The 27,840-nt window shown below is 40.8% G+C and overlaps 2 protein-coding genes across 6 annotated transcripts in view; both read right to left on the bottom strand.

Annotated features, from left to right (window-relative positions):
* Positions 1 to 555: 555 nt before the first annotated feature.
* Positions 556 to 15,779, bottom strand: foxi1 (forkhead box i1). 2 transcript variants are annotated; one of them, XM_074620398.1, is made up of 3 exons: positions 15,516 to 15,779; positions 2,682 to 3,256; positions 556 to 1,539 (listed from the first exon to the last, which is right to left on the bottom strand). In XM_074620398.1, the coding sequence occupies exons 2-3, from the start codon at positions 3,205 to 3,207 to the stop codon at positions 1,019 to 1,021; spliced, it is 1,047 nt and encodes a 348-aa protein (XP_074476499.1). In that variant the 5' UTR covers positions 3,208 to 3,256; positions 15,516 to 15,779; the 3' UTR covers positions 556 to 1,018. The 2 variants fall into 2 exon arrangements, with proteins under 2 accessions (XP_074476499.1, XP_074476498.1); XM_074620397.1 differs by having other exon boundaries at positions 2,682 to 3,532; positions 15,516 to 15,777.
* A 3,324-nt stretch (positions 15,780 to 19,103) lies between these two features.
* Positions 19,104 to 27,840, bottom strand: part of dock1 (dedicator of cytokinesis 1) — a 214,321-nt gene continuing 205,584 nt past the window's right edge. For all 4 annotated transcript variants that reach the window (XM_074619550.1, XM_074619551.1, XM_074619552.1 and 1 more), the window contains 5 exons: positions 25,810 to 25,952; positions 25,259 to 25,457; positions 23,137 to 23,317; positions 21,456 to 21,607; positions 19,104 to 19,348 (listed from right to left, as the gene is read on the bottom strand). In XM_074619550.1, coding sequence (XP_074475651.1) covers positions 19,253 to 19,348; positions 21,456 to 21,607; positions 23,137 to 23,317; positions 25,259 to 25,457; positions 25,810 to 25,952 — 771 coding nt within the window. In that variant the 3' untranslated portion in view covers positions 19,104 to 19,252. The remainder of the gene's footprint in view (positions 19,349 to 21,455; positions 21,608 to 23,136; positions 23,318 to 25,258; positions 25,458 to 25,809; positions 25,953 to 27,840) is intronic.

Below are 27,840 nucleotides of genomic sequence, written 5' to 3'. Positions count from 1 at the left end.
GGCTATTGGAAGTGACAAGCGGAAAATGTCTCTGTCTTGCACACTTTACTGCTTACAGCCACTTGACTTCAGATTTCCTGACAGGCTCTAAAGCATTTACGCCGGTTTATTTACCACTTTCTTGGAAAACAGAGAACTTAATCTGAATATTTGCCCTTTTTTTTTGGCCTCCTTGAGGCTCTATGAGACAGAAAGCAAAGCAGGGTCTCCAAAATATTAAAAAAGGGATGATTTAATTTGAAAATCTAGAAAAAAGTGTGTTTAGATGGTTCTTTTGTGCTTTATCTGAATACAAAATTGTACAAATAATTACATAATAATCATTCAGTGATGATAAAATTAGGCCTACTACACAATATCACCTATGACTGACCCTACATGTCTCAATAGGAATATTATAAACAAGACCTGAAATGACCTTTTGACGAAAGCAGGAGATAAATAACTATTTCATATCAGTGTGTATTACAGTCTCAAAGCGGCCTTGACGTTTATCTCTCTGATTTTTTTCACCCAACACTCAGATAAAAATGACACATGAGCCTTTTGTTAAAATAAATGACTTTTATTCAAACATCGACGTGAGTTTAAATAAAACACAGAACACAATTCAGTCTAAAATACACAATGTCATATCTTCTTATGAAAAATAATTTCTGTACATAGATGTCTTCTTTTTCTTCTTAAAGACATAGTCGGCCCAACCGAGCAGCTACAATATGTATTAAAAAAAAAAAGATAAGTAAAGATCCACCAGTTCAAGGATAGATTTCCGTGGGCTGATTTAATAATTTTCTACAAATAAACATGTTTGTTGCACTTAAAAACCATAATGGAGAATTATTAATATTCCTTTTTCAATACACCAAAATGTATTTTCCCAGTTAGGAAGGGTTGTGAGAAAAATACCAGTTTATTCCCAGTGCTAGTTTTACAATGAGGCCTACTAAATAAACCATAACAACAGTAGGCTACTAAAGAAATGTGAAGGCTACCAGTGAGTGATATAAATTATAGTCTACACCTCTGTTCCTTCCCGGTTGTATATGAGGTTATTGACACTAAAGTGGTTGGAGAGGCTCTGTACTGATGTGTAATAGTTCATTCTGTTGTTGTCAGAGTTCAGAGGAGAGATTAAAGAGGGCGAGTAGGAGCCCAGTCCCGACATGCCCTCTCTGCTCTGAGACAGTCCCCCGAGATGCCCGGAGCCGTAGTCCCGCTCCCCGGGAGCCCTGGAGCCCTCGCTGCCCGCCAGCAACGAGTTCATGCTGGACGTGAAGTTGGCGTAACACGGGCTGTGCTCCGCGGAGGGAGACGGGGACGACTTGGGCTCTGTGGAGGCCGGGGATCCGTGCAGGCTGGGCGGGGAGGAGCTCAGGAGGCTGGCGGTGTCGGAGGAGAGCTTTGTGTGCTCCTCTGACTTGACGGTGGTGGTGTCAGCTCCGGTAATGTCAGCTCTCCTCTTTCTCTTCCGCCTGAAGTTCCCGTTGTCGAACATCTTCTCACAGTTGGGGTCCAGCGTCCAGTAGTTGCCCTTACCTGGAAGAGAAAGGAAAAAAATGAGGGTTAAATATGGAGGACAAAACTTTTAGTTCACATTTTACGCACAGAACTACATTTTTAGTTGATTAATTGGTTTCCATCTTTTAAAAAAATCTAATGAGCTGGAGTTATTCCATTTCTTTCAAGAGCAGTTTCATCATTTATTATAAATTTATATTACAGCGTCCAGTAGTTGCCCTTAGCTGGATGAGAAAGGGAATAAATGAGGGTTAAATATGGAGGACAAAACTTTTTAGTTCACATTTTACGCACAGAACTACATTTTTAGTTGATTAATTTGTTTCCATCTTTAAAAAAATCTAATGAGCTGGAGTTATTCCATTTCTTTAAAGAGCAGTTTCATACATTTTTATAAATTAATATGTGTATTTTATATTATAGCGTCCAGTAGTTGCCCTTACCTGGATGAGAAAGGGAATAAATGAGGGTTAAATATGGAGGACAAAAATTTTAGTTTACGCACAGAACTACATTTTTAGTTGATTAATTGGTTTCCATCTTTAAAAAAAATCTAACAATGAGCTGGAGTTATTCCATTTCTTTCAAGGGAAGTTTCATACATTTATTATAAATTTATATTATAGCGTCATGAAAAAGGGAATAAATGAGGGTTAAATATGGAGGACAAAACTTTCAGTTCACATTTTACGCACAGAACTAAATTGTTAGTTAATTAATTGGTTTCCATCTTTAAAAAAATCTAACAATGAGCTGGAGTTATTCCATTTCTTTCAAGAGCAGTTTCATACATTTTTATAAATTTATATTATAGCGTCTAGTTAAATATGGAGGACAATTTTCAGTTCACATTTTACGCACAGAACTACATTTTTAGTTGATTAATTGGTTTCCATCTTTAAAAAAAAATAATGAGTTGGAGTTATTCCATTTCTTTCAAGAGCAGTTTCATACATTTTTATAAATTTATATTATAGCGTCCAGTTAAGTATGGAGGACAAAACTTTTTGTTTACATTTTACGCACAGAGCTGAATTTTTAGTTGATTAATTGGTTTCCATCTTTTAAAAAAATCTAATGAGTTGGAGTTATTCCATTTCTTTTAAGAGCAGTTTCATACATTTTTATATATATTTTTTAATTAATAAATTGTTACTCACCAGGGTCATCCTCATCTCGTGCCACTTTCTTGAAACAGTCATTGAGAGACAAGTTGTGCCTGATTGAGTTCTGCCATCCAGCTTTGCTCTTCTTGTAGAAAGGGAAGTTCTCAGCCACATACTGATAGATCTGACTCAGAGTCAACTTCTTGTCCTGTGTGTTCTGTATGGCCATGGCGATCAGAGCCGAGTAGGAGTAAGGTGGTCGGACCATCTTGAAGAGCTCCTGCTGGCTGGAGATGGACAACCAGCCCAGGTCTGCTCCACCAAACCCGGTGGGAGGAGGCGGTAAGAACTGCCTCTGGTGGTTGGACCCGTATCCGGACTGGATGTAGGACGCTGTGGCGTTGTTACCTGGCAGGTAAGGACTGGAGTTGATGCTGGGTGCGTTCAGCCACAGGTACGGGTTGCTGGAGGACGTGGAGGTGAACTCTCCGAGGCCGTAGCTGGACGGGTGCGTCGGTGGGTGGTGGTGGTGGTGGTGGTGGAGGTTCTGCTGGTACACATTGTCGCAGTAGACAGCCATGTCCAGGAGCTCCTGAGCGCTGTGGTGCTGGATAGGGCTGCTCTGCTGGCTGGATGGTTGGTGTCCAAATGAGTTCATAATCCAACATTAACCAAGATTCCCAAACAAAAAAAAAATGTGTGTGTCTCTCTCTCTCAGGACTGAACTCATCCTCTAGAGGGAGGAGTATTTATGCTCTACAGGTAGCCCATTGGAAACTTTTTCTGGATGGTCACACCCCTTTTTCCTTTTATTCAGATCTCCATTAGCTGTGGCTGAAGCCCAGCTATTCTTCCTGGAGTCCACTTAAATCACGTTGAACTGTTTTAGGCTACATTTCAGTACACTGTAAGAAAAAAAACAAAAAATTTTATTACATTGTTTTTCAAGAAATTTTACATTTTTTGTCTGTATTTCAAAACTGATAGAATTTTTTTTTTTAAATTACATGTTTCATTTGTGATTTATATGTAAATGGTCTTAACTTTTTACAGTATTTGTTTGTAATCACAATCGTAATTATTTGTATTTACGCTTTTCTTGATAATTTTTCTGTTTTTTTAGAGGTTTATGACTCTATTTAACAATTAATTTATGTTAGAAGAAAAGATTTTCGTGGAATTCTAAAAATATTTCTTGTAAAAATACAGATTTGTTGCTATTTTCTTGAATGATATAACCAGCCCATTGAAACACCTTCTGGATGGTCACACCCCTGTTCTCTGTCCTGCTGCAGCTCAGCACTATTCACCCAAATCTCCCTTTCAATGAGCATACCGATACTGCTGTTAACTGCTGAGCTTCATGTTAATTTACGGAATATATTCTCATTAAGGCACGTTAGTGTGTTGGAACTATTGCCCGTGCGTAATTACGCACTGGAGCTTTGTGTTGGATGTGGCAAAGTCTTTATAAACTCGGGAAAAAAAGTTCGAAAACTTGTGTTTGGTGGATTATTTCTCTCTTGTTACAATGCTAATTGGCATTGTATTTTACATCGTTGGAAAGCCTGTTTATTTACCTTCACATTGATGTCCAACTTGTAAGGATCATGCATTTGTGGGATGAGCAGCACAGCTGATTATGTGGGTAGCGCCCAAGAAACATTTGCCAAAATGCTCTGCCAATGGTAAACAGTATATTCTCCTGTTGGATTTGTGGCTGCGTATGGATCTTCCACCTGCTACTGAGGCTCCTGACGGTGTATTAAATGAATAAAGTGTTAAATAGCCAATATGTCTTGTTTGTTCCTTGTTACTGATAGAGAGTTCAATCATCAAATCCACCAAACAACTCAAAACAAGAGTCAATACCAACAGGAGAATCCCATGAATCTGATTTTCTTTTACAAACTTGTACAAAGTATAAACAATCTGGCACAAACAGATCACCATCAATCTCATATGTCTAAATATACATTTTATCAGCTCCACTGATGAATAATAAATAAGGCTTGTTGATAAAAATAGAATCATTGATTTAGTGGCATGTAGTTGCGCACTGATTGTGTCTGAACTTGTTGACTTTCCTGCAGCACGGTATCAAACCCAAACAGCCGAAGACCCGCAGTGTGTTTATAAAAAGCAACCTCCTCTTAGAAGAAATTCGTTTGCAATAAACACTTCACAAGTGGCGAAAGTTTAGTGTCAACAAGTGACTCGTGGAAAGAAAAAAACACACCTACCCCCCCAGCAGGCTCCCGAATAAAAGAGCCTCGTGGAATAAAAACAGATAGAATGAATGACGTCATTATATTACATTATTTGCGAATTTTACTGCATTAAAAAAAATAGGAAAAAACAGTTGTGTTCAACATTTTTTTTTTCTGACTTTAACTTTTGAATCAGATAAATAAAAATGGTGTTTGTAATAGGACAGATAATTACAATTGGAAGTAAAAGGGGAAACTTTTATGGTATAATAAATGTGAAATGGTTTTTTTTTAAAAGGAAAACAAAATATGATAGGAAATTGCTGCATCCAAACGTGCTGCTTCAACTTCAGAGTCAAAATTAAATAAACACCAGGCCAATATGCATATAATTCATATACAGTGAGAATTAGGAGCTCCTAACTACCTCCTACGTCTGGCGCGTAAATGGTCCGAGTTTCGATGGAGAGGAAAGTAGAATAGCCGTTAATAGCACCGATACTTTAGTCGCCTTTTGACTAGTAATCCTTTAACAGTTTGTCTCCCACTTTAGTGTGTTATTAGAACAAGTCTGGAACTTATTATAGTGGCATTAAAAAATACATCATTTTATATATGCTGCTGTTATAGGGGCACATTTCTCTCCTTGATATAGTTGCATTAGTAGGCCGTCCTTCTGTGGTGTCTTTAGGACACTCACCCATCTTTTTTTCTTTTTTTAAAAAAAATCTTTATTTAACCAGGTAGTACTCATTGAGATTAAGAATCTCTTTTGCAAGAGAGACCTGGCCAAGACAGCAGCATTTAAACATACATTCAAGTTTCAGATGCCACAACATAAAACAAATGCAAAATAAATACATAGCATCATATCATACAATAAACATCTGAAGTTTACATTTACAAGTGAATCCAACAAGTACATTTTGAATTTAAGATCACTGGTGAGTGAGCTCTGCAGGTTGCTGCTGCACTAATCGGCCAAACATTCCTCCTCTCCATGACCTTGATGTAATTGTTTGGCTCCAAGGTGTTGTCCCGACCACAGGCTGTACAGAGGTGGCCAGCAGTGGACTCCACAGGGGGGGAGGTGGCATTTAACCTCCAGATGAAAACAAGGTGTCTAACACCCAGTACAGCTAATTACTGCTGACTGCTGGACTGGACATCTGAATCTGAAGAGATCATCCTTCTCAGCCTAACACTTAAATATTCAGAATCGTAAGGAGTATCATGTATCATCTAATATATTATTCATTATTGTAGGCAAATAATTATTTAGTTTAAGTGCTATAAGGACTTTTAGAAGTATTTTTTATTACCATCCTATCACTGTTAGCTATACATTTGGGTTGATTGAGCAACCATCAATCACATTTTTCCTCTCTTTTCCCATCTTGGTCTTTTGGGGCAGTAAAACAAATTCTTCTTTTGTTTTTTACTTCTGTGATTGTGAGTGTTCTACAGTATTGTTATTCTACATGGTACAAGAGTTTGTCCACTACTTTAAAGTCAAAACTAAATGAAAATCTGCTCAAAGATTGTAGGTCAACCCCTTGAGAAATTCTATGAATCGGCCTATCATAATAACTTATTAAGGCTGGCTAACGCCATCGTCTCTGACCCCAACCATGTTTTGAACAGTGAATATATGAATTGTTACCATCAAATCGGAGATACAGGGTTCCATGATTTAATAAGGTTAGACTGAAGCACTCTTTTGTACACCAGTCAATCCTAAAACTAAATATGGAGCCTAATAATCCCAGATCAAATGTACGTTGAAGGGCCCTGAATATCGTCTTTTGTGGTTGTAATGTTTAAATGACCTGTACGTATCCTTGTTTCTTGTCTTTGTCCTTTCTGTGATGTTGCAAATGGAGCTGCTGTGATGCACAATATCGGATGCAGTATATCGTATTTCCTCTCAGATTAAGTTCAGAGATGTCAAATGTGGCTCGACATGGCAACCTCAAGCCCCCGTGTCATTGTAAAGTAATAATTCGGACATGCTGACTGTGTGTGTGGGAAGAGGGGGTGTCTATTGTTGCTCTGCCATGTCTGTCTTCATCCCCTGTTTCCTCAAGCTTTCTGAGGTCATGGGAGCTTTTCTTTGGGAGATCAAGTCAATCACGGCGAGGTCAGAGAGGCACCGCAGGCCCCTTCAGGCTGAGACTAGAGAGAACCACTGCTGCAGGTGGTGGAAGAATCAGCTATACTTCTCCATTCAGTATGTATCAGCGCATTTTACTGCTGTGATTACAGCTAAACGCTCATTGGAATCAACCTCAGGGTTGTTTTCTGCGTACAACCTTGGCTTTAACCACGTGGCCATATGAGTTAAGACATAACTGTCTATTGCTTTGAAGTAATTACCAGACTATTAGATGCACTTAAGGCCAATGAAATCATGAGCGGGCCCCAGTAAAGTCATTAATTCTGACTGTGTAAACAAAATTATCCCTTTATGTAGCCAGGGGCTTGTCCATCTCAGAGTCGCCCCCCAGTGGAGGAACAAAGCAAAACAGACAACACAGTTTGAGTTTTAATCAATGGACAGCATGGATGCAGAGTAACACATGACAATAAAAGCTGTCTTACTATGTAGCAAGTTAATTCCTCAGCAGCTCTGACTGTGCAGGAGATAAAGGACGCTTGAAGTGTTTTGGTGTGAAACTTGGCAGGCAGAGGAGCTGTCTGGCCTCGGAGCATCTTTCATCTCTACGCTCAGTGGTCTTTATTCTTCAAGATGGCAAAGACACATTTATAATAAGACCTCTAGCTGAGTTTGCACTTTCCCTCAACCCATTTCAAGAGTTTAAAGGGGGCGAATAACGGTTATTTTTTAAGAATAATCTCCTTACGTTTCTTATGAAACATTTCAAATTCCACATTGTGTCATTTCTGACATCTTATATGGATGTTAAGAAAATAATGTACTGCATTTTAAACCCACATTTAGCTGTTGCGTAATACAAGGCCAACAATATACTTCTAAATAGTGATAATAATAGCATAGATTAAGTTAAAGATCCCCTCCAGACATGTTTCAAGATGTATACAAGTATTTTGCTTCGAATAACAATTTGTGTCTTTTATGTTTTTTCGACAAAAAAAATCCAATTTAAGGTCTTATTGATAACATTTTTACGTAGACAAATATTCTTAAAAAATAATACATCCACAGAGCTTTTAGAAATTAAAGTATGGCTTTTTTCTCCAACAAATTATAATGATTGTGAATTAATCATTGAAAACATTTTGGCGGGTCCAAAATTAATGTTTTGTTTATCTCTTTAGAAGATATCTGACGTTTGAATCCCACTTACAGATAAATGGCTGAGATTGACGGTAAGTGCCTGGCAACGACTTGTTGTGAAGTTAATGCAATGGAACGAGGGAGGGAGAATGCGACATCTAGTGGCTGACTGTTATCAATAGCACCTTTTAAACATTCTGAAAAATGATCTTTACTGTTTGTCGCTCGTTGTCAAAATCCAGAATTTATGAGTATGAAAATATTTTTCATTTTTCAAAGTTTGACTACCAGACACAAGGTGCCTTTGATTTCACGGAAAAGTCAGCTTCTAGTGTATGTGCACTGAGGCTTCAGGTTCCCACATCACATTGTTGCATATTGAACCACACGGAGAAATGTTTCCCCTTTAGCAGATCCATCCGTCTGCACAGTGAAACATCCAAACATCCCAATGAAGTAACGAAAAGCAAAACCTGTTTTTGAGTGGAGGGGGAGTTTGCCTTGAAGGACTTTGGGTCAACAGCCTCGACTAAAATTTCAACTATCGTTAGCACATAAATATCTCAAGGTATTGGTGTACCTGCCAGGCCCGAGGGAGGGGAATATGTTTCTTAGTAATTAGACGTTCCTCCATGTGTAGTCCCCTCTGACCAATTACTGTTTGGCCCTGACAGTCCGGGTGCTGTTAAGGAGGCAGCCCTGCAGACAGCACGCTGTCCGAGGGAGAAATACAACCAGCCGGGCCTTCCGCCTCGCTGCTGCTGCTTGTTACATTAGCTTAATGCTCTCCTCCGCTGGGCAGATTTACACCTCTGCTCCTGATTATACATCCTGGGAGAGATCAGATGTTACTGGTCTGTTAGAGCCAAAAATCTCACTCTGCTGGGCTCCCCATCGGCCGAAGAAAGGTTACCCTGCCCGCTGTTTCCTAGCGTGGTCTTTAAAATGCAGAAACTTGGCACAGGTAGAGTCATGAAATAAGATATTTCAACTCTAAAATTCCCCCACCCATTAAATAACTGCTGCTTCTATTCACCGGTGCAAAGATACTGTGTGTGTGGACATGATTTGATGCAGTAGGGTGCTGCTGGGGTCAAGACTATTAATTTAGCCTTAAAATTATATATACACAAGCCAGAGGTTTATGTCACCGTGGTAATTACTCATCCAGGCAGTGTGATGTGGCAGGCAGGATGCACGGACAGTGTTATCCAGAGGAGGGCAGCATTGCTTCAAACATGACTCCATCAGCATTGCTCCATAAACCAACATTTTTTACAACACCCATCTATCACCCATGCTGTGCAGCTTCCTGAGAGGCAACATATATCCAGAATCTGATCAGTGTATTGATTTTAATCATGAAGAATTTATGAAACACAGCAGCTTTAGAGTTTAAAGTGATGAAATATGTCCCACTGTCCTCAATACTAATTGTGCTCATTGTTTACTTTGCTGTTTTAGAATTATGTATAAAATTACAAAAATATATTCTGCTCTGAAAAGGTCGACAACATGCCAGTGTGTTATAATGTCAGATCTAAGCATAGGTGTGTATGATCATTAATCACTTTTTGCCATTTAACAGTCAGAATTATAATGAAAACAGTCCCTTGATCTCAGTAGAAGCTTAGTTATGAGTTTGTCATAAATCTATGAAAAATATCCATCTATTTTATACTTGCACACTTTATACTTCTGAAGAAAACTATAGACATGAGATCAAAAATGACAAAGATGTAATTAACTGTCTCAAATCAATATTCTGCTATTGGGACGGCATGCCTGTGGCACTTCTAAGTTATTTCCTTGTGAAGTCGACGCTCGCTGGGAACTCTGCTTCCTCATCAAACCAGCTCTCCACCCCCGATCTCTAGGTATGTCTCCTAGCAACACGTCGCACCGGCTGCCTGGGAAAACCCAGTGCTTCATAATAGCCTCAGCTAATATAGATCACCACCACTTGGCTCTCTCTCCCTCAAACCAAGATAATAAGCCTGCGTACAGAATGTACATTTTGTATTTAGTGCTGAATGCAGCACAAAATAACAAGCTGAGATTTAAAATGCCAACAGTTCTCATGTGCTGTCGACCAGCCTCTGTGCTCGTGTAAGAGCTGCTGGTGACAGCCGCTCTTGATAAGAGAGTGATGGAGTGTCTGTCTGGAGTGGGTAAGTTTGGAGGCAGTACAGAAAAAACAGCATTAAAGTGTTCAATCAAAGGCTTGGCTCACTGCTACCAGTGCAGGTGTTTATTATTAGATCCTTCTTTAGATCCTTCGACAGATTAGAAACATGCTCAAATGTTTGCTATCAGCAAAATCTCACACTTTTAACAATATAAAGACATTTGAAACGTCACAAAAAAGTAGCTAAAAATCTATTTCTATCAGTAATTAGTGTAGCCCAGAGTAGAGCTGCAACTTATTTCACCAGAAAACTGGTGAAATTCACCAACTATCCAGGGGCCCAAGACCCCCAGGGAGGCCCAATTACTCAACCAATCATTTCAGCTCTAGAGTCCTGGGTCCATTGGGGTCCAACAACAAATCTGTGCCTCAGGGGGGATAGCAGGTTAATCCGGTCTTGATCAAATGTCTTGTTTTGTCCAACAAACAGCCCAAAATCCAAAAATAATCCATTTATTTAAAGGTTCAGTGAGTAGGATCTGGCGGTATCTAGCGGTAAGGGGAGGAGACTGCAACCAACTGAAGCCTTTTCCGTGTGCCAAGCATGTTGGAGAGCTACGGAGGCTGACGTGAAAACACAAATGGCCCTCTCTTGAGCCATTTGGAGCAGAGCCAGTGCATAGAGTGTGTACGTGGAAAGTGAGTGGTGAAGCACGAGAGAGAGAGCAGCGGCGACGGGAGCGAGTAACGTTAACGACTCCGACCCAAGCAGGAAAAGTTAAGAGATTGGTTTATCCGTCCTGGGCTGCTGTAACAGCATGGCGGACTCCGTGAAGACGACTCTTTCCCTTTAGATATAAAAGGCTCATTCTAAGCTAACGAAAACACAACAAATTCTTATTTTCAGGTGATTATACACTAAAGAAAACATACTTCTTAATAGTATATTCTGCCAATAGATCCCCCTAATTGTTACACATTGTTCCTTTAAAACAAAGCTGCTAATTCTCACATTTGAGAACCTGGAAACCATCAAATGTTTGACATTTGCGTTTAAAAATTACTAAATCGATTATCAAAATAGTTACAGATTATTTTTCCATCCAACGACTAATCATCTGAGTAATTGCTGAAGCTATAATTAAGAGACATGGAACTTGAACTGTACTGTCATATCACTAACAACGTCTTGCTTTTACACGAGGACCTCAATTGAAATAATTCCACAGTATAATATCCTCAATGATTCATCTGTTATTATGTTTGTAAATGAATTGAATAAAGCATCTTTAGTTCATATTTCTGAAGAGCAACGCAGATGCTCACACAATAGAGTACAATAACATGTCGCCACACAAGTGATGTTTGTCATTGAACACAATCCATTCAGTCAGTTTACAGAAGCCCTCTGACAACTCTGGTGAGACAGAAAGGGGCATTATGGTTCCTGCACGCCACTATCTGTGACAGCTACACACAACACTACACTGTCATGTTGACATCTATTGACTGCTGGTGAAGCTACAGTAGTTTACAGGGAGCTGTAACAGGCAGCTGTGCATTTTAGTCGGCGGCAGGTGATGTAAATGCAAATCTTTTTCATTTCTATCCAGGTTGACATTTAGAATGGCAACTGGCATGTTCCCTTTTAAGATTCATTTGATGCCATGTTCTTCTTTATTAGACAGTTAACTGTATATAGTGTCAGTAAATACGGGGAGGAAGAGAGGGGGATGGCTGGCATATGGTAATAAGATGGAACTGTATCTATCCCGAGGGAGGTTGTTGTGCAGTGCAAAGTAGGGAATATAAAGAGTGCAACTATAAAATGTCTATAAAAGGTGCAAATATAAAAACGTCTAATCCACAAAATCCAAGATATACACAATGCCAAAAATATAAACGGGGTTAACAGTAGGGATCACAAGTTGCTCATATCTTGAGTTGAAGATAATGTTTTTTTTTAGCCAGAATGGAAAGCGGGACATCATTGTTCACATAGTACGTAAGCCACCAGAAAGTTTTACATTTGCATCAAACAACTGCTGCTTTCTTCATATCAGATCTTTATCCATCATGTAGTCATGCTAGGGACATCATGGCTCTATGGATGGCGATGTCAGTCAGTCAGACTCTCCATCATTTAGGTCCGTACTGAAAATTGTCAACAACTATTGGATAGATTGTTATGAAATGTTATACAGACATTCATGAACCCCAGATGATAAATCCTACTGACTTTAGTGATCCCCTGACTTTCCCCTCTAGCGCCACCAGCAGGTTGAGTGAAACGTCTCAACAACTATTGGATGGATTGCCATGAAGTTTGGTGCAGACATAAATGTGTTTTATGGATTAAATAATTCCTTCAGCCTCAGCTGTACTTTGTGTTTACTGCTAAATAGCATGTTAGCACGCTAACACACTAAGATGCGGTACACATTGTACCTGCTTCACATCAGCATGTTAGCATTGTCATTGTGAGCATGTTAGTGTTCTGACATTAGCATTTAGCTGAAAGCACCGCTGTAGACTCTAGGCTACATTCCAAATCACATACTTTTTCTTTTAGTACACACTGCAACTGCCCTTACAAAGTACGTACTGTTGCATGAAGTATGCACACAATTGGGACATACTACGTCGCCATAACATAGCGCCTTCAACTTTGACCCTCTTGCTCATATAGCCGCTGCACAGAGGATTGTGGGTCAGAATAGCCAGAAAAGCATGCTACTGCAAAATGCATACAGATGTAGTAGGACATCCTGGTATTTTTGGCATACTACATTTGATATATGTATTGGAACACACTAAATCTTCTTCTGGCGTACTAAATAGTATGGTAGTTTGGGTACTGGAACGCACAGTTGTGCACCGCTGTGATTAATTACAGCCCAGAGCTGCTAGCATTGCTGTAGACTCTACAGATGTTCACTACCAAGGTTTTCTTAAAGATGAATGACTAAACAACATACACTCATATAACCTGTATCAGTCTTTTTCATACATTTCTGTCGGCAATTAAGCAACGGACAATAACCCTAGCTCAAATAGAAATGTGAGTTTCTGCCACATTAACAGTATAACAGCAACCAATAACCTTGTCCATTACTTGTAGCAAGTCTGATTTGGAAAAAAGTCAATGGAAATCCCATAGACAGCTGTGATTGGATATATATGCAAGACTGTTGACTTATGATAATATTGTCCTCTTTCATTATGCAAAGGAGACATTTAAAGAGAAGCGTGCACATTTGCAGCCTCCCAGCAAATGAAAGTGTGTCAAGAAGGAAGGGAAATATACACACTATTCCAGGCTGAAATGACAAATGAGATGGGGATAGAGTACGCTGTAAATACATTTCTCCTGGAGAGAAGGAGCTAGCTCACAGCTTTCCCCCCCCACAAAGCCTCTGGAAATCCTCTCAATTAAGCGATGCATTTCCCCGTGCTTTGAGGAGAGAGAGGGTGAAGCATAATGCCTGAGCACAAATCACTGATAGCCTATTGAAATAGCTGCCAGTTAACTATGTAATATTACCACTGCTGAAATGCTTCACCCGTTATCCCTTTTCAATTGCAAGGCTAGATATTGAGTGTGCACTGGGTATTCTTGATAAGTGAATTATGCCATTGATGAAACTTTTTATTCCCACCGCGCAGTTTGGAGAGAGAATGTGCTTATCATTGCAATGCAATAAGCAGGTTGCAGTGACTATAAAAAAATAATAATGATTGGACGTCCCCTTGGACTTCAGAAAGTTTTATTGTTTTACAACTTTAAATCGGTGTGGATGTAACAGAGTTTTGACACTCATCAGCCTAAAACTTTTTAATGCCCGAGTGAAAACAAATCTGTACAAATATAAATAACTAAGTGATTGATTGCATGAGGATTCACCGCCTCAAATCAATATTTAGTAGAGGTACCTTTTGCAGCAATTGCATCCTTCAGTTTATGCAGATAGATCTGTATCAGCATTGTACACCTGCACTTCTCTCCCATTATTCCTTGCAGAACTGGTCTGTTAAGTTTACTATAAAGTTTTATTATTGCCACACAAATATTGGACCCGAGCTTCTGACTTGGCAACTTCAGGACTAGTATTGTTGTTCTGAAGCGAGTCCTGTGTAGCTTTGTCTTTACGTTTGGGGTCATTATCTTGCTGGAAAATAAATCTTCCAAAATCGCACTTCTCTTGCAGGTTGCAGCAGGTTTTCCTCTGGGATTTCTATGCGTTTTGCTGCATTTATACTGTACGTTCACAAACATCCCCACTGCAAGACGCTGCAATTACCAGGCATCACCGTGTGCCATGTCTTTTTTTCTTCTTTGCTGGGGTTACCGGGGCAACACATGTCTCAAACTTCCGCCACGGACCCTGCAGCTCCTTCAGAGCATCCACAGGCCCGCTCGAGGCACATTTACAGCTGTGCTATTTATTATGATTGACCTCACTGGGCTCTGTTGCATTTCAGTAATCTTGTCACAGATTTTTGGTATTTTGTATTCATGATGCAGTTTTTGCAAGGACATTGACTAAGCAGCTTCCAAATTATTAGGCTCTTTACACAGCAGCCATTTTAACATGTCACTGCACGATAAACACAGGTGTAATTAATAACATTAATTATGGCCCTCATCCATTTAGGTGGGCCAGGGAACATCATTAATTTGATCAATTACACCTGTGTTTACCCTGAGATGACATGTCAAAATGGCTGCTGTGAAAAGGGCCTTTTCAGGTGTTTTTTGCTAAAACCACTTCACAACGTCACAACCTTAATTAACACACACAGGTGTTCTCCATTCAACTAATTGGCTGCACCAGTGATGAGTGCGCGTGTATCGGGTACGGTGAATACTTATACACAATAGGCCTTTTTAATAGGTGTTAAATGCAAGATTGGGAGCATTCGTAACGCCTCAGCATGACTCTCAAACCGGCGGCTCGTAGCTAACGGTGCTAAAACGACAGCAACAGTGCTGACAGAACTAACAGTGTTAACCTGGGAGGGGGAAGCGGAGGGTGGCGCAACGACGAACATTGACTATAAGGCACAAACGTCCGGCCCGACTATGTCAACAAAGCATTAAGAAGCTCAGATTACAACACACACATAGGGAGAGAGACTTCATTCTCTGCTCAGTCAGACATTACTCCTCTATATCTTTACATAGTTAATTGTTGTTTGCTGCTATATTACTGCTCTGGAATTTGTATAGAGATGCGCTGACCAGACGACCCCACAGTTCCTTCTGCACATAAAAATTGTGAATCACTTACAACTTTCCGCTCCGCTTATAACTCCCTCAGGATCGTCCGTTCCTATCAGTCTGTCACCCGGGGGTCTCCATCCTGGCCAAAATGTCGTCTGAAATCCTCATTTTAATTACAATAGCATGTGTCTGTGGCGAGCAACATGAAAACTAAACTAAAGCTGAAAAATAATTCCCGTAGTCCCAGACAAAGAAAACTCTCTACAGGACTCCCAAACTGTGAGTGCGTCATGAGGGTGATGGCCCTGTGATTAAAGGGAGAGAAAGCCACAGGTGCGCCAAATTAGCCATTCTGATGAAAACACCTATGGTGCGTGCATATTAACGCGTGCATGTGCGGTACACTTAAGGGTCTCGGTTTGGGGGGTTCCTTTAACAGAAGACATTTTGACATGACACAATAGGAAAAGCACAGGTGTAACTAATACAATTAATGATGGCTGGATTCAATTTAGCTGCTTCAGTTTCAGGGTCCTGGTGTTGTGCATGCTGGCTCACTGTCACACTGTCATGACTTACTGGGTTGCTTGAGTAGAACTGAGTCATTGTAATATCCAATATCCATTAGTTTGGGTTAGATATTTTTTTCTTGAGTTCAATTTAACTTAAATTTGTTGAGGTTTGTTTATATTTTTACATATTTTGTCTTTTTCATTTAACCAGTGGAAAAAAATCATTAAAAGTGATTCAATAATGCAAATAATGATAAAGTCCAAAAAAGTCAAAAGGGGGAGGTGAATGTATTTTATATGCACGGCATGCAGAAAATGTATGCTTTAAATCATCAAGGTATACCGTATCAATAGCATGTGTGTTAAACGTCTTCACATTGTTTAGCAGTGCAGCGGTCAACACTCTATACTCAGCTATTGATCGGCTATTAGGAGTGGTTGTTAAGTTAGTGGTCATTAGTGGTCATTCATTTATCCCATGTAGTACCTTTTACACTTCCCTTCGCTTTTTACATGGAATCAATTGAAGACCATAAATTCCAACAGTTTGATGTTAAAGTTACCATGTAGTGGGTCGAACGTGCATCAGCACCGAGGGAAAGGCTGTAATGAACACCATCATGCTTTTATTATTGTGAGCAGAGTGTGGTGCTGCACTGAAGCAAGGGGTAATGGTCCCTAGACCGAGTCAGGTAGTCGAGCCTTGGGTGGAAGTGGAGGAAAGAACGAGGAAAACGATGAGAGAAAATAACATCGATATGGTAGTAAAACTCGCATTTTTATTGAATATTACTTACTCAATTTCTTTCTGTGTTTGCAGAGCAATTTATCATCTAGACAGATTGTACAATGGTCAAAGGAAGGTCCTATACTGTACCTTGTATTCAGCAGTGGTAACATATACACAGCAATGTTCATCAGGATTAAATGGATTTTACTGTAAACATTGGTGATTGGTGCAGGAAGCATGACAGGAAGTGGAATAGATACCAGATGAGTATTATAATGTTTTTTTCAAAGCTTTAGCATCTTTCTGTTTCATTCCCTAACAAGATTGGTTCTGTAGAGAATTATATACAAATAAAAGTCACATTATTTACTTGGTTTATTGAGGAACAATTAAGAAAGAGCACGGAAATCTGCATTTTAATAGCGAGTGAATTACCAACATATTAATGAGACATTTTATAGTCTGGGAAAATACCACCCATGAGTTACAGCATTACACTACAAGTGGTCTCTTATATGGCTGCTTCTCCCAAATAAAACTCCAAGGGAAAAGATGTCATTCAGTGTTCCTAATTAGGACAAGAGTGCTTCATAAATCCCAACTTTCTTGAGATGTTTAAAAAAACAAAAACACCTTCAAACAACAGATGCTACAGTGCGAGCATTTCTCCTCAGGCGGACACCCACTCACAAAGTGTCAGCAGAATAAGAGAGCAGAGGAATATGAGCCATCTGGGGCAAACACTTCAAAAAAGGTCCCACAAGCTGGTTTTTATGGTGCACACAACGGGGCCTGTAAATACATTTACAAAATGCGCAAATGAGGATTCACACATTGGAGGTTCAACAGCACAATTTCACAGCAGCTTTCAGCCTCTGGAGCACAAATGAACAGCTGGAAACAGGTACAAAAAACCTAAATATGTCTCTTCAGTTTTCTTAATATGGGAAGGAAAGTGACTACTAAAGCTGCATGGTGAACATCACAGGATTTCCTTCCAATTATTAAAACTGACTGTGCGGATATTTAAAAGTATCTAAAACACCTCACTTCAACGTACAGTATAGAAAGCCACAAATGCTACCCATGCCAAAATGAAGTTTTTCAAAAGGCGACCAAAGTGATGCGCATATTACTAAACTAATTAAATTGTAATTCAATTTAAAGCTGCTGCACAACAGATAATTATACACTGACTTAATGGTTCAAACTCCAGCCATTAATTAGGAGTCAAAGTACATTAATCTCATCAAGCATAGAAAGTGTGCGTCTTGGGATGGGAATCCCATGACACCCAATCTATAATTTCCAAATGACAAAATTAAACATAACCATAAAAAAATGATTAACTCCCTCACGTGACGTGTTATTACGCTGCAGCGGCGCAAAGAAACCACCGAGAAATTTAAGCACGACCTTCAGTTTCTATAAAAGCAGAGTTAAAGAGAAGGACAAACCTGGCACTTACGTTTTTTGTTGGCTCGTCTACGCTGCAAAACTATATTTCACATCTGGGCCACATTCCAGATTTCAGCTTTGAAAAAGAGAAATGATCGCTCGGTGAGCGGACACATTATGCAGATGAGATCGCATCAGTCGATATAGAAGTCATTCCGTGGCGTAGCGCGTCCCGGTATAAAAACGCCCGTGTGATCATAATGATGTGATGGCTGTCAATCAAGCAGGCGGAAAGCTTTGCTACAGTAGAAGTGAGGAAACGAGAACAGATTTTGTTTTAGAACTATAGAAACACACACGTCTATTTTCAGGGTCTCTCGCTGTAGACGAAAATAATGAGGCAGACAAATCTTTTTTTTTTTTAAAAATACATACATTTGAGTTTATTCAGAAGTCATGTCAGTAGTGAATTGGGAATATTATTGGAATCCAAGGTTACAGCAATCTAGGACAAGGTCTGAACAATGATAATGCGATGGGAGTTAGTTGTATGTGCACTCCAAAAATTTTTACCAATAAAATCCATGATAGGTTCTCACATACCAACTCTTTAAAGTCCCTGTCAATTCAAAACCTACAAGCCCTTTTTTTTGGTTTCATATAAATGCCGCTTAATCTAATGATACGTTAATACAAAGAGTCAAATCACATACAAAAAAAAACTTGAAATAAAATAAAATCATATATACAAACCTCTGTACATAGTGGGAATATGAATAAAAGAGATTCTTTAATGAGCTATACTTGAGAGTGGGTCAGTATTGGAAAATTGTTGGTCCAAGCTTATCTGTCTGAACACCTGATAAAAGTCTTGAAGTGGCGAATTCAGTGACTACTCATCTGTGCAACATGCTCCCTGGTGCAGACTGCATAATCGTCAAAACTGTAGGCGAAACAAGATAGGAAGAAATAAAATAAAAAAAGAAAGATGATAAGAAGGGGCGGGCTGCAGTGAGGTATTCATCTTGTCAAGCTGGGACAGGGAGCGAGGAATGTGTGGGTAAAAACAGCCGCTTTTTTTTTTTTTTTTTCCGGTGGGAGCGGTTACTGTTGTTTTTGTTGTGTTGTCAGTGTGTTGTTTGGTCCTACTGTCAGCGTCTTTGTTCACTGTACAATTCCTGAATCGATGGAGGCCTGTTTCCTGGTGGTCTTGGGGGGAGGTGGAGGAGGGGTCTTGCTGGGCAGAGGAGGTGGAATGTGCTGCAAACAGACAAAACGGTCACCTTGAAATCGCCACTTTTGCAAATAAAGACTTGGCTTCAAATTAAAAACTAAAACTAAAAACAGGATTTAAAGCAGCAGTGTGTAGGATTTGGAATATAATATTTATAACTATGTTTTCATTAGTGTATAATCACCTGAAAATAAGAATCATTGTGTTTCGTTAGCGTAGAATGAGCCCTTCATATCTACATAGGGAGTTTGTCCTCTTCACAGAGTCAGCCATGTTGCTTCGCCATGTTTCTACCAACCCGTTCTCACTCCCAACTTGTCAAATACCGCCGATTGGTCAGCGCCCCTCGGCATTGGAAACAGACGCACGGAGGCACCATTTAACTTAAATATAAACCCACTCGTGGCGTTATTCAGCGGTCGGAGCAACTGACGTAGTATTAATAGCGTCAGAGTGCTCTGAAGGTGGGCGGGCGGGAGGGGTGGTGGATGGGTGAAAACAAACACAAGACTTTCAACCAGGAGACCGCTGTTCGTGTCCCGTGTGAAACTAAAAGTGACGCTGACTTATTTTGTCACGTCAGTCTTTAGTCACGTGACTCGTCGGTATCGTCAGTCCTGTGAATCACGTGAGTCGTTTAGTATTGTCAGCCCTCTGAGTCGCTAGTCAGTGAAGTAAACGTCAATCACGACCGTTTGGAAAATGGAAGTTTATTTTGAAAGGACACTATGCATGTAACGAGCGTATATTGACACACCGTCCCTAGTCAAGTAATGTAAGAAAGGTAACCCGTGGGTCCGTCTCCAATGCCGAGGGGCACTGATCAAGCGGTGGTATTTGACAAGGTGGGAGTGAGACTTTGTTGCTTCTACAGTAGACAAGAAAGGGCAAACCAAACACTGGCTCTAGAGAGTTTCTACTTTACCTGAAGGCCACCATAGTTCTCCAACACGCTTGGATAGCGAGGGGTTTTTGGTCACCACTAGATGCCACTAAATCCAACACACACTGCTCCTTTAAAGCTGCTATCGCTCCCAGTTTGATTGACAGGTCTTTTAATACAGGGACTAATGCCAGGACCAGTTTACACAACATTAGGTGATTATTGTGCCCTAAATTGTCAGACTACATGTTGAACCTCAACCAATCATAGCTTGCTGTCTGCATGACAGGAGGGGCAGACTTTCTAGTGCATCTATTGGATCCTGTCATGTTTGGGGCTGATATCATGTAGCCAGATCCTGGCGCAACACTACACACCTAAATCTAAGCTGCTTTCTAATGCTGGTTAATGTTATTTTAATTAATAATGTTAGCAAAAAACACATGAAAACAGGGGTATGTTAGTTGAAAAACACAAAATGTTCATTATTCATGCATACGTCAAATTAATAAGTTAATTAAATGAATATATTTAAAATTTATGCGGTCCAATTACAGATTGGGGCGATTCTGTCTACCTGCATGCCCTTCCTAAGACACTAAGAGTTCACACCAGACAAGGAGTAAAGCTCGCCAATGACCTCACCTCTGCTTCCATCTAGGACTGTAAATGAAGAGCGTCTGTCACTCAGCCTCTGAACCTCTGCTCTTCACTACACTACTGTCCGCATGCTGCCACGCTGTCTGCAGAGGCTCCATTTTACTACCTGTCCACGGGCCGTGACAGTGGATAAATAAGATTAGTTAACGGAGTGGCGAGGCGAGAGGATGGCTGCCGTGGACGTCGGCGAGTGTGGAGAGACGAGCCGCTGATTAACAGCGGGAGAGCTCCTGATGGATGTGAGAGGTAAAGTAATCATCCAATCAATCACGTCTGAGCACCGGGCCGGCTGGGGGGAACAAGTATAAATAACAGCGGGGTGGACAGGCGGGCGTGGGCCCTCGCTGCTAACTGACTGATGCTTACACTCTTCTGTGACACACATTACAAAAAATTACGCACAAATGTGAGTGAGAAACATGCACGGACACACGAAGACATGCACATTAGCACAGGACGAACAGGGGTAGAGGGTAGCGGGTAGTGGAGGAGGTTGACCCGGATGTCAAGTGCGTGTAGCGGCCTCTTGTTTCATTAGAAGTGCCATGCATCATTAAGGAGCTCCTCTCAGGCCTAATTAAAACACCTACCCTTTGATGTGGCGGGGGTGGCGGAGGCGTCGAGGGACTCGTCAAGTCTTGATTATCTAGCAGGTTGCCGTAATCAGCGTTGCTGCCTTTCACTGGCAGCGGAGGAGGGATTTCACCTTTGTCAGGGCAGCCCATCCCGTTCAGCTCCAGACCTGTGCAAGAGGGCGCTCATCAGCTCACATTCATCATCGAACCACAGCACAAACACACGACAGTACGGCTGGGGACACAAAATAGATCACATGGCCTATTTCTGGTGAATTCCCAATCATTAAGACTAACTGTATGTTTTAAAGAAACTGAAACTGAAATTTACGAAAGCAAAAATTCCTGCACACACTTAAAAGATCAGTTCAGTAGTCATGGCGAGTACTACTCAGCTGTGTCACGTCTTCAAGGGCTCAAAAAGATAGTAAGTGGTTCTTAAGATAGTTTTTACCAAAACATTATTTCCATGGTCAAGTATGAACTTTAATGCTTAGCTCTTCTCGAGGTTAAATGGTGGAGAGGAGGTCGTGTTGCTCAGGCTATTTGTTTGGCGAAGCCTGGAAGCTGCTTGACATCCTCCTGGATTCATCTCTTCATACATGTTCACATTACATGCATACATTTTTGTCATATGGACTGTCTATGTTGCATTTTCATTACTTTATACACACAACATCTATTGCACGTCTGTCCGTCCTGGAAGAGGGATCCCTCCTCAGTTGCTCTTCCTGAGGTTTCTGAGGTATATAATAATAATAATGAGGGGTTAAAGTTAACTTACCAGGCGGAGAGGATCTTAAAAAAAGATGCCATTAGTTGCTGTGCTATTAAAGTTGCACTATGGGAAGTATAGCATCCCCTGTTTTTTGGAGCTTGACCCATACAATCAATTAAAAGTCAGGATATCTCCGCCTCTCTTGCACTGATTTGGACCATTCCTATTTATAAACGTATGTCTCTAACAAATCCCCCGACTTTATAGAAGTGAAACTACTGAGTTTGGCAGATCAGCCGTCTCTATTAGAGCAGCAAACTTTTGGAGCTCAGGTTATATAAGAGAGTGCAGCAGCCTTACTGGTTTTAAATTTAAGATGAAATCATGGCTAAAACTAGAATTACCACCTTGCGGTTGTATGCCTCCACCAACCAGTCAGGTGGCAGTTGCAACAAACTGCAGATTGTTATTCAAGAATCATGTGACTTAAAGATGCTGAGATGAAACTGATTCGGTCAAGTAATAAATTACATCTGAGCATCTCTCTTCAGGTAAAATGTTTCATTTTAAGCTTCAAAGAGAGGAAGAAATGCATGTCAATTTGAAGCTGTGTGTCTCACTATGCAAAGAATTTGAATTTTGAAGCGTCCTTTTATAAGTGAGTTAACACATTGAGCCTATTATGAGTGATTGTGGTGTTAGCAGCCAGCGCTGTGATAAAGAAACCCATTTTTAGGTACATGTGTGGTGCTGACAGCCGTGATTTGCACGGGCATTTAAAGAAGTGTAGCTAACATGACTCATAGCGCCATGTTTTAGATCAAACTGAGCATCATCGTGTGTAACAGTGATGCAAGAAGTAGAACGAAGTCGGAGGGCCTACAGAGAATATTAGAAGCTCCAGTCCAGAGATGATACAACCGCCCTTATTTAGTGTGTGTTTGAATGGGAGTGAGAGTAAAGTAAGAGTGCTCATACTGGACACAGTGTGCAGGCTGAAGGAGAGTTTGCTCCTGGGTGTGACGGGCGGGGGTCCCAGCGAGGAGGTGGAGTTGGAGGAGGCAGAAGAAGGGGGTCCAGGGGACACGGAGAGGCGTCGGTCTCCACCGATCTGGCTGAGAACTTGACTCCTCGGTCTCTGAGGCCGCAGGGGGCTGATCTGAGTCATCATGCACAAACAAACAAACAAAAAAAGAAGTAGACACATCAGGGATTGAGTCGTTACGGAGTGAAAACAACCTAAATTCCAAGACGAGTCAATAAAACAGAAGTGAGAACAAAATGTATTATCTGGCAAATGAGTTGAAATATAACAGAAGAATCAATAAAAGATCATTTAAAGGAGAAAATGACTTTCACATCTACTCTGGGACTGTCGTGTGTGAATCCACGCGCATATTGAGTCGACTATTTGTATTCCTAGAGGAGAAACCATTTTGGATAAATGTGCTCATTGGGTCGCAATATCTTATTTGTGGTTACAAATCATTGTTTGCATGCAAGACCGCGTTCCCCCAGCTTTATTATGGCAGGAATTTGAATATGAAAAGATATGTCCTCAGGGCTATTCCACACCGTAGGCTACATTTACAAACGTCTTTGTAATTGGCCAAACTCAAACAGTCAGCCACGAGGGAGACACTGAAAATAACAACACACTTCATTCAGGGATGTAAGGCTTTTTTCCAGAACACTAAAAACACAAAACTGACATTTGTTTAGAGGGTGAAAAAGCTATTTTCTTGATTTATGTGTTCCAGATTAGAACTTCAACTAAAACTTCTGCTGCTTGGTAACCAGCAGAGACCCCTCGGTGCGCTACCCTTGACCCCCCGAGGCAAGAGGCTCCTATCACGAGCCAGACGGCTCCACCACTGCCAGGGGCCTCTTTAGGATCCCATTCCTCCCCTTATCTTAATGCCGTTAGCCGGTGAGCAGCATTCCCACTGGGCATGCGGAACACAGTGATACCTCTCTGCTGTAATGGACGGTGGAGAGGGACATGAGCACAGCAGAGAGATAAAGATATGTGAAGTGCAAAGAGCACAGGGGGGGCAGCAGGGTGGTAGAAATGTGAGCCATGTGGTCCAGAGAGGAGAAGGAGAAAAATAAAGATCAAGTGAAAAGGGTAAAGACCCTGCGAACCAAGCCTCCAGGAAGAGCGCCGGGCTTTGAAGCAAATTTTCATAGTGGCCGAACAGCGGTACGACAACTTCTGTGTCCGTCATGTGATGCCATTGGGCCCAAAAATACTTTTTCCCATAGACTTACATTGGGAAAGAGACGTCCCTAAATCAGCGGATAATTTTTTTTTAGGTAAATTGACTTCCCAGTATGAACACTTGGATAGCCCTTATTTAAATCATTAGGTCCTAAAAGTTTTAAAATGCACTAAAAGCCGAATCCAGAGTTATTTTCCTTCCTACATTCGATGGATTCAATGGATGCGCAAAATCCCCGGATGATACTAGGACTTTATCACTCGGCAGTCGAGCCATTTTGGCTTCATGCGCCACTGAGCAACTCTCATAGGAATGAACGGAAACCCGCACTCCAACGCTGTATCCAGTTCTCTTTATACATCCATGATTGCAACTCGTACTACTTCATTAATGTATGTATTCTGTATGATGTCCTGTGTACAAGTGGAAAATGTGGTGTGAGAGTGTAAAAAGGCTTCCCAAACAGGTCTGTAATAACACAAAGAAGAAGAAGAAGAAGGAGCATCATGATGCTGCTGCTTAAGGGAGAGCACCAAGCTTGAAACACACTGCAATACAGAGCAGCTGCCAGTCCAAACCATTTTGTGTTCTTCGTGCCAATACGTGCCGGTTGTTGTGCACATATTAAATTCTCTCACTTTTCTGCATTTAACATCACCCCTGCTTTCTTCTTTGTGAACCATGAACACCCACAGCAAATTGTCATTGCACTTGCGTAGGATAGAGTACAAGAGAGAAAAAGAAAAGAGGAGCAGGAGAATACAGAACAGTTCAGGAAATCAACAGACAAGAAGTTAAAGTTAAAACAAAAGGAAAGGAAGAGAGAGAGAAAGAGTAAAACACTGGTGAATTCCTTGTACAGGTCACTTTTTCAGTACCGTCTCTGACAGTATGACGGCTTCAGCGGGCTGCAGAGGGATCTCCGTGGTCTTCATCTCTTTGTCGAAGATCTCCTGGTGCTTACTGTTCCTCTTCTCCTTCTTCTTGTCTTTGCGATCCCTATCGGGCTCGTCGCGGTCCAGCTTGTCCTGAGACTTGGTGTGAAGCTTCTTTGGCAGGAGAGGCTCCAGGGCGAAGCTGAAACAAGGATGATATGTAAAGATCCAATCAGGAATAACTAAAATAGTTTGATTCACATTTTCAAAATAAAGTTGGTAAGGATATGTGACAGGTAAACAGTCTACATGAACTCAACAAAAAACACAGTTAATTAATCACAAACTGCATAAGCACAGAAATCCTCTTAGGTTTGAAATGAAAATCTTTCTACAATGTTAAATATGAGGCCCGAGACTTAACGAGATAACGGGGATTATTACAAGACAGTAATCCAAAAAACAATTTTAAAACTGCTCAAAATGGGATGATCAAAAAGCCGAGGAGGATGTGTGGTATTTTATGCCCTGCAGAAGTGTGAACTAGGTGTTACCCATCAGAGCCAGGCCTGGAGGGGGAGTTGTCAGAGGAGATGGAGGTGACTGAAGCCACCGACAGCGGCCTCTGGGAGGAGGGCATGGTGAAGGAGCGCACCATGGAGTGAGGACGAGGCCCCCGTCGCTCGTCTGCTGCCGGCTGACACCGCAGAGGAAAAGAGAAAACAGAAAGAATTCAACTTAAGAGTCACCGACTGCTCTGAAGTCATCTGTGCATTTTTGTTTTTGTTTACAGCACTGGAGATACAGGAGAGGGGCAGGGAGACTGTGAAGACTGAAGGTCATTCCCAGTATTATCCTAATCTTATATACAGTTTAGAGCTCCAGACGCAGCAACATAATCAAACATTAGTTATGGGAAAAGAAAAACTGGTGATTCTTTTTCTGTACTTCTGTAAAAAAAGAACCTGCTGGAAGATAAAACCTGGAAAGAGTCGCTCTAACAATGAACCTTTCTGTATTTAAAGTCTTTTCGAGCGGAAAAAAGGGGCCATCACACATCTGATGGGATAACCTTATTATCACACCCTGGAAAGTGATGGCTTTTCTCTCAATTGAAAGGTCACCACCCTCTCCCTTTAAATTGAGCGAGGGCGCCTCTACCTCAGGCAAGATGGAGGGAAAAGCTTGGCCAAGCAACAATTAAATCTGTAAAAGAGGAGAGACGCGATGGGAGGTCGTCCCCGGCAGCATCTCACTGCAAACCAGCTGACTTCAGCTAAAAGTAAAAGTATGACATACATGTTCGAAGTGCATTTGGAGGACGTACTGTAAAGGAAGGAAACTAGTAGTTTATTAAAGCATGTGTGAATTATGATCGTGGTCTTGACATCTGCTCTTAGAAATGGCATCAAATGCTCTGTTAATTATTTACTTAAATATTCTATCATGTCAAGTCCTGGTTCCTCCCACAGGAAAGGAGATCCAAATAGGGATCACGGCTCTCCTCTTAACTTTAACACTGTGTGCCATGTTTGTGTGTTGCCATAGCAACCTATGCCACATGGCTTTGTTGTTTACACGGTTGTCTTCTGAATTTTATTTGCGTCTAAATAACAGCTCCCCTACCATCCTGGCCTTTGTCAAAATGAACTGTGATGATCTGTAGCTTTAAATGCTTTGCACAATACATCACATGCATCACTTCATAGAAATATGGAACAAACGTGATTCTCTATCACCTTTTCTGTAACTTTAAAGCAGGCAAAACAAACCTTTACAGCTTGTCGTAAAATATTTGGAATGATAGATGTTTTCCTGTGGCTCATGTCTCATAAAAAAATACTAAAGATTGAACATTTTCAGACAACAAACAGGGTTTTCACACCACATTAAACATCAAATTTAAGGGCTTTCCAGTCCCATTTCCCTCAAATTCAAGGACCCATTAAGGCCTAGTTTGAGACACGGATCAAGGTTAATTACTGTTACAACACTGAGAATTTTGATAATGAGAACTAGCAGGTTTTACAGAAGCTCAGAGACAATTAAACATAGAGAGAGGCTTGATTATGTGAACTCTTCTCAATTGTGCTGCCATACAATAACTATATTTGCATGCACATAATATTCCACTATTATTCTGAATATGACAATATTGTGAATTTTGATACGGGTCATGGAAACAGCATATTCTGTTTGGATATGCTGAATTAGGCCTTATCCGATCAAGACGTGTGATACGCCGATATTATTCAGGTTTTAGGAGAATTCTTTGGACATATATATACAGCACATTCAGAATATGCGTCTCAATTGGGTTTTTTACGGCCTCTAATGCCTGTTTACGTCCAGCTCTGTGTGTTGTACACAAACCAACTAGCCGACAGTTTGCAGAGATACATTCCCAAAAGAAAAGCCCACATTTCTGTTTGGAAGGAGAAACACACCTACTTTTAAACATTATGAAAGACTTGGATATAAACAGGTTTTTGGATATGTGTACATATCGCAACACCGTCCTTTTCATGAAGGTAGTTGAAGGAATGAGGGAGGCTGTTTTCGCACAGGTCCGCCACCGGTTACGT

The sequence above is a fragment of the Sebastes fasciatus genome, chromosome 20, assembly GCF_043250625.1.
Source record: "Sebastes fasciatus isolate fSebFas1 chromosome 20, fSebFas1.pri, whole genome shotgun sequence".
NCBI classification, from domain to species: Eukaryota; Metazoa; Chordata; class Actinopteri; order Perciformes; family Sebastidae; genus Sebastes; species Sebastes fasciatus.
The sequence above is the reverse complement of the archived record's forward strand: the minus strand, read 5'-3'. Positions and strand labels throughout refer to the sequence as shown.

Coding starts and splice junctions, on each gene's coding strand:
- foxi1 (XM_074620397.1), bottom strand. CDS start 3,285: ATGAACTCATTTGGACACCAACCATCCAGCCAGCAGAGCAGCCCTATC. Junction 1,540..2,681: donor ACGAGATGAGGATGACCCTG/GTGAGTAACAAT, acceptor TTTCTCTTCCAG/GTAAGGGCAACTACTGGACG.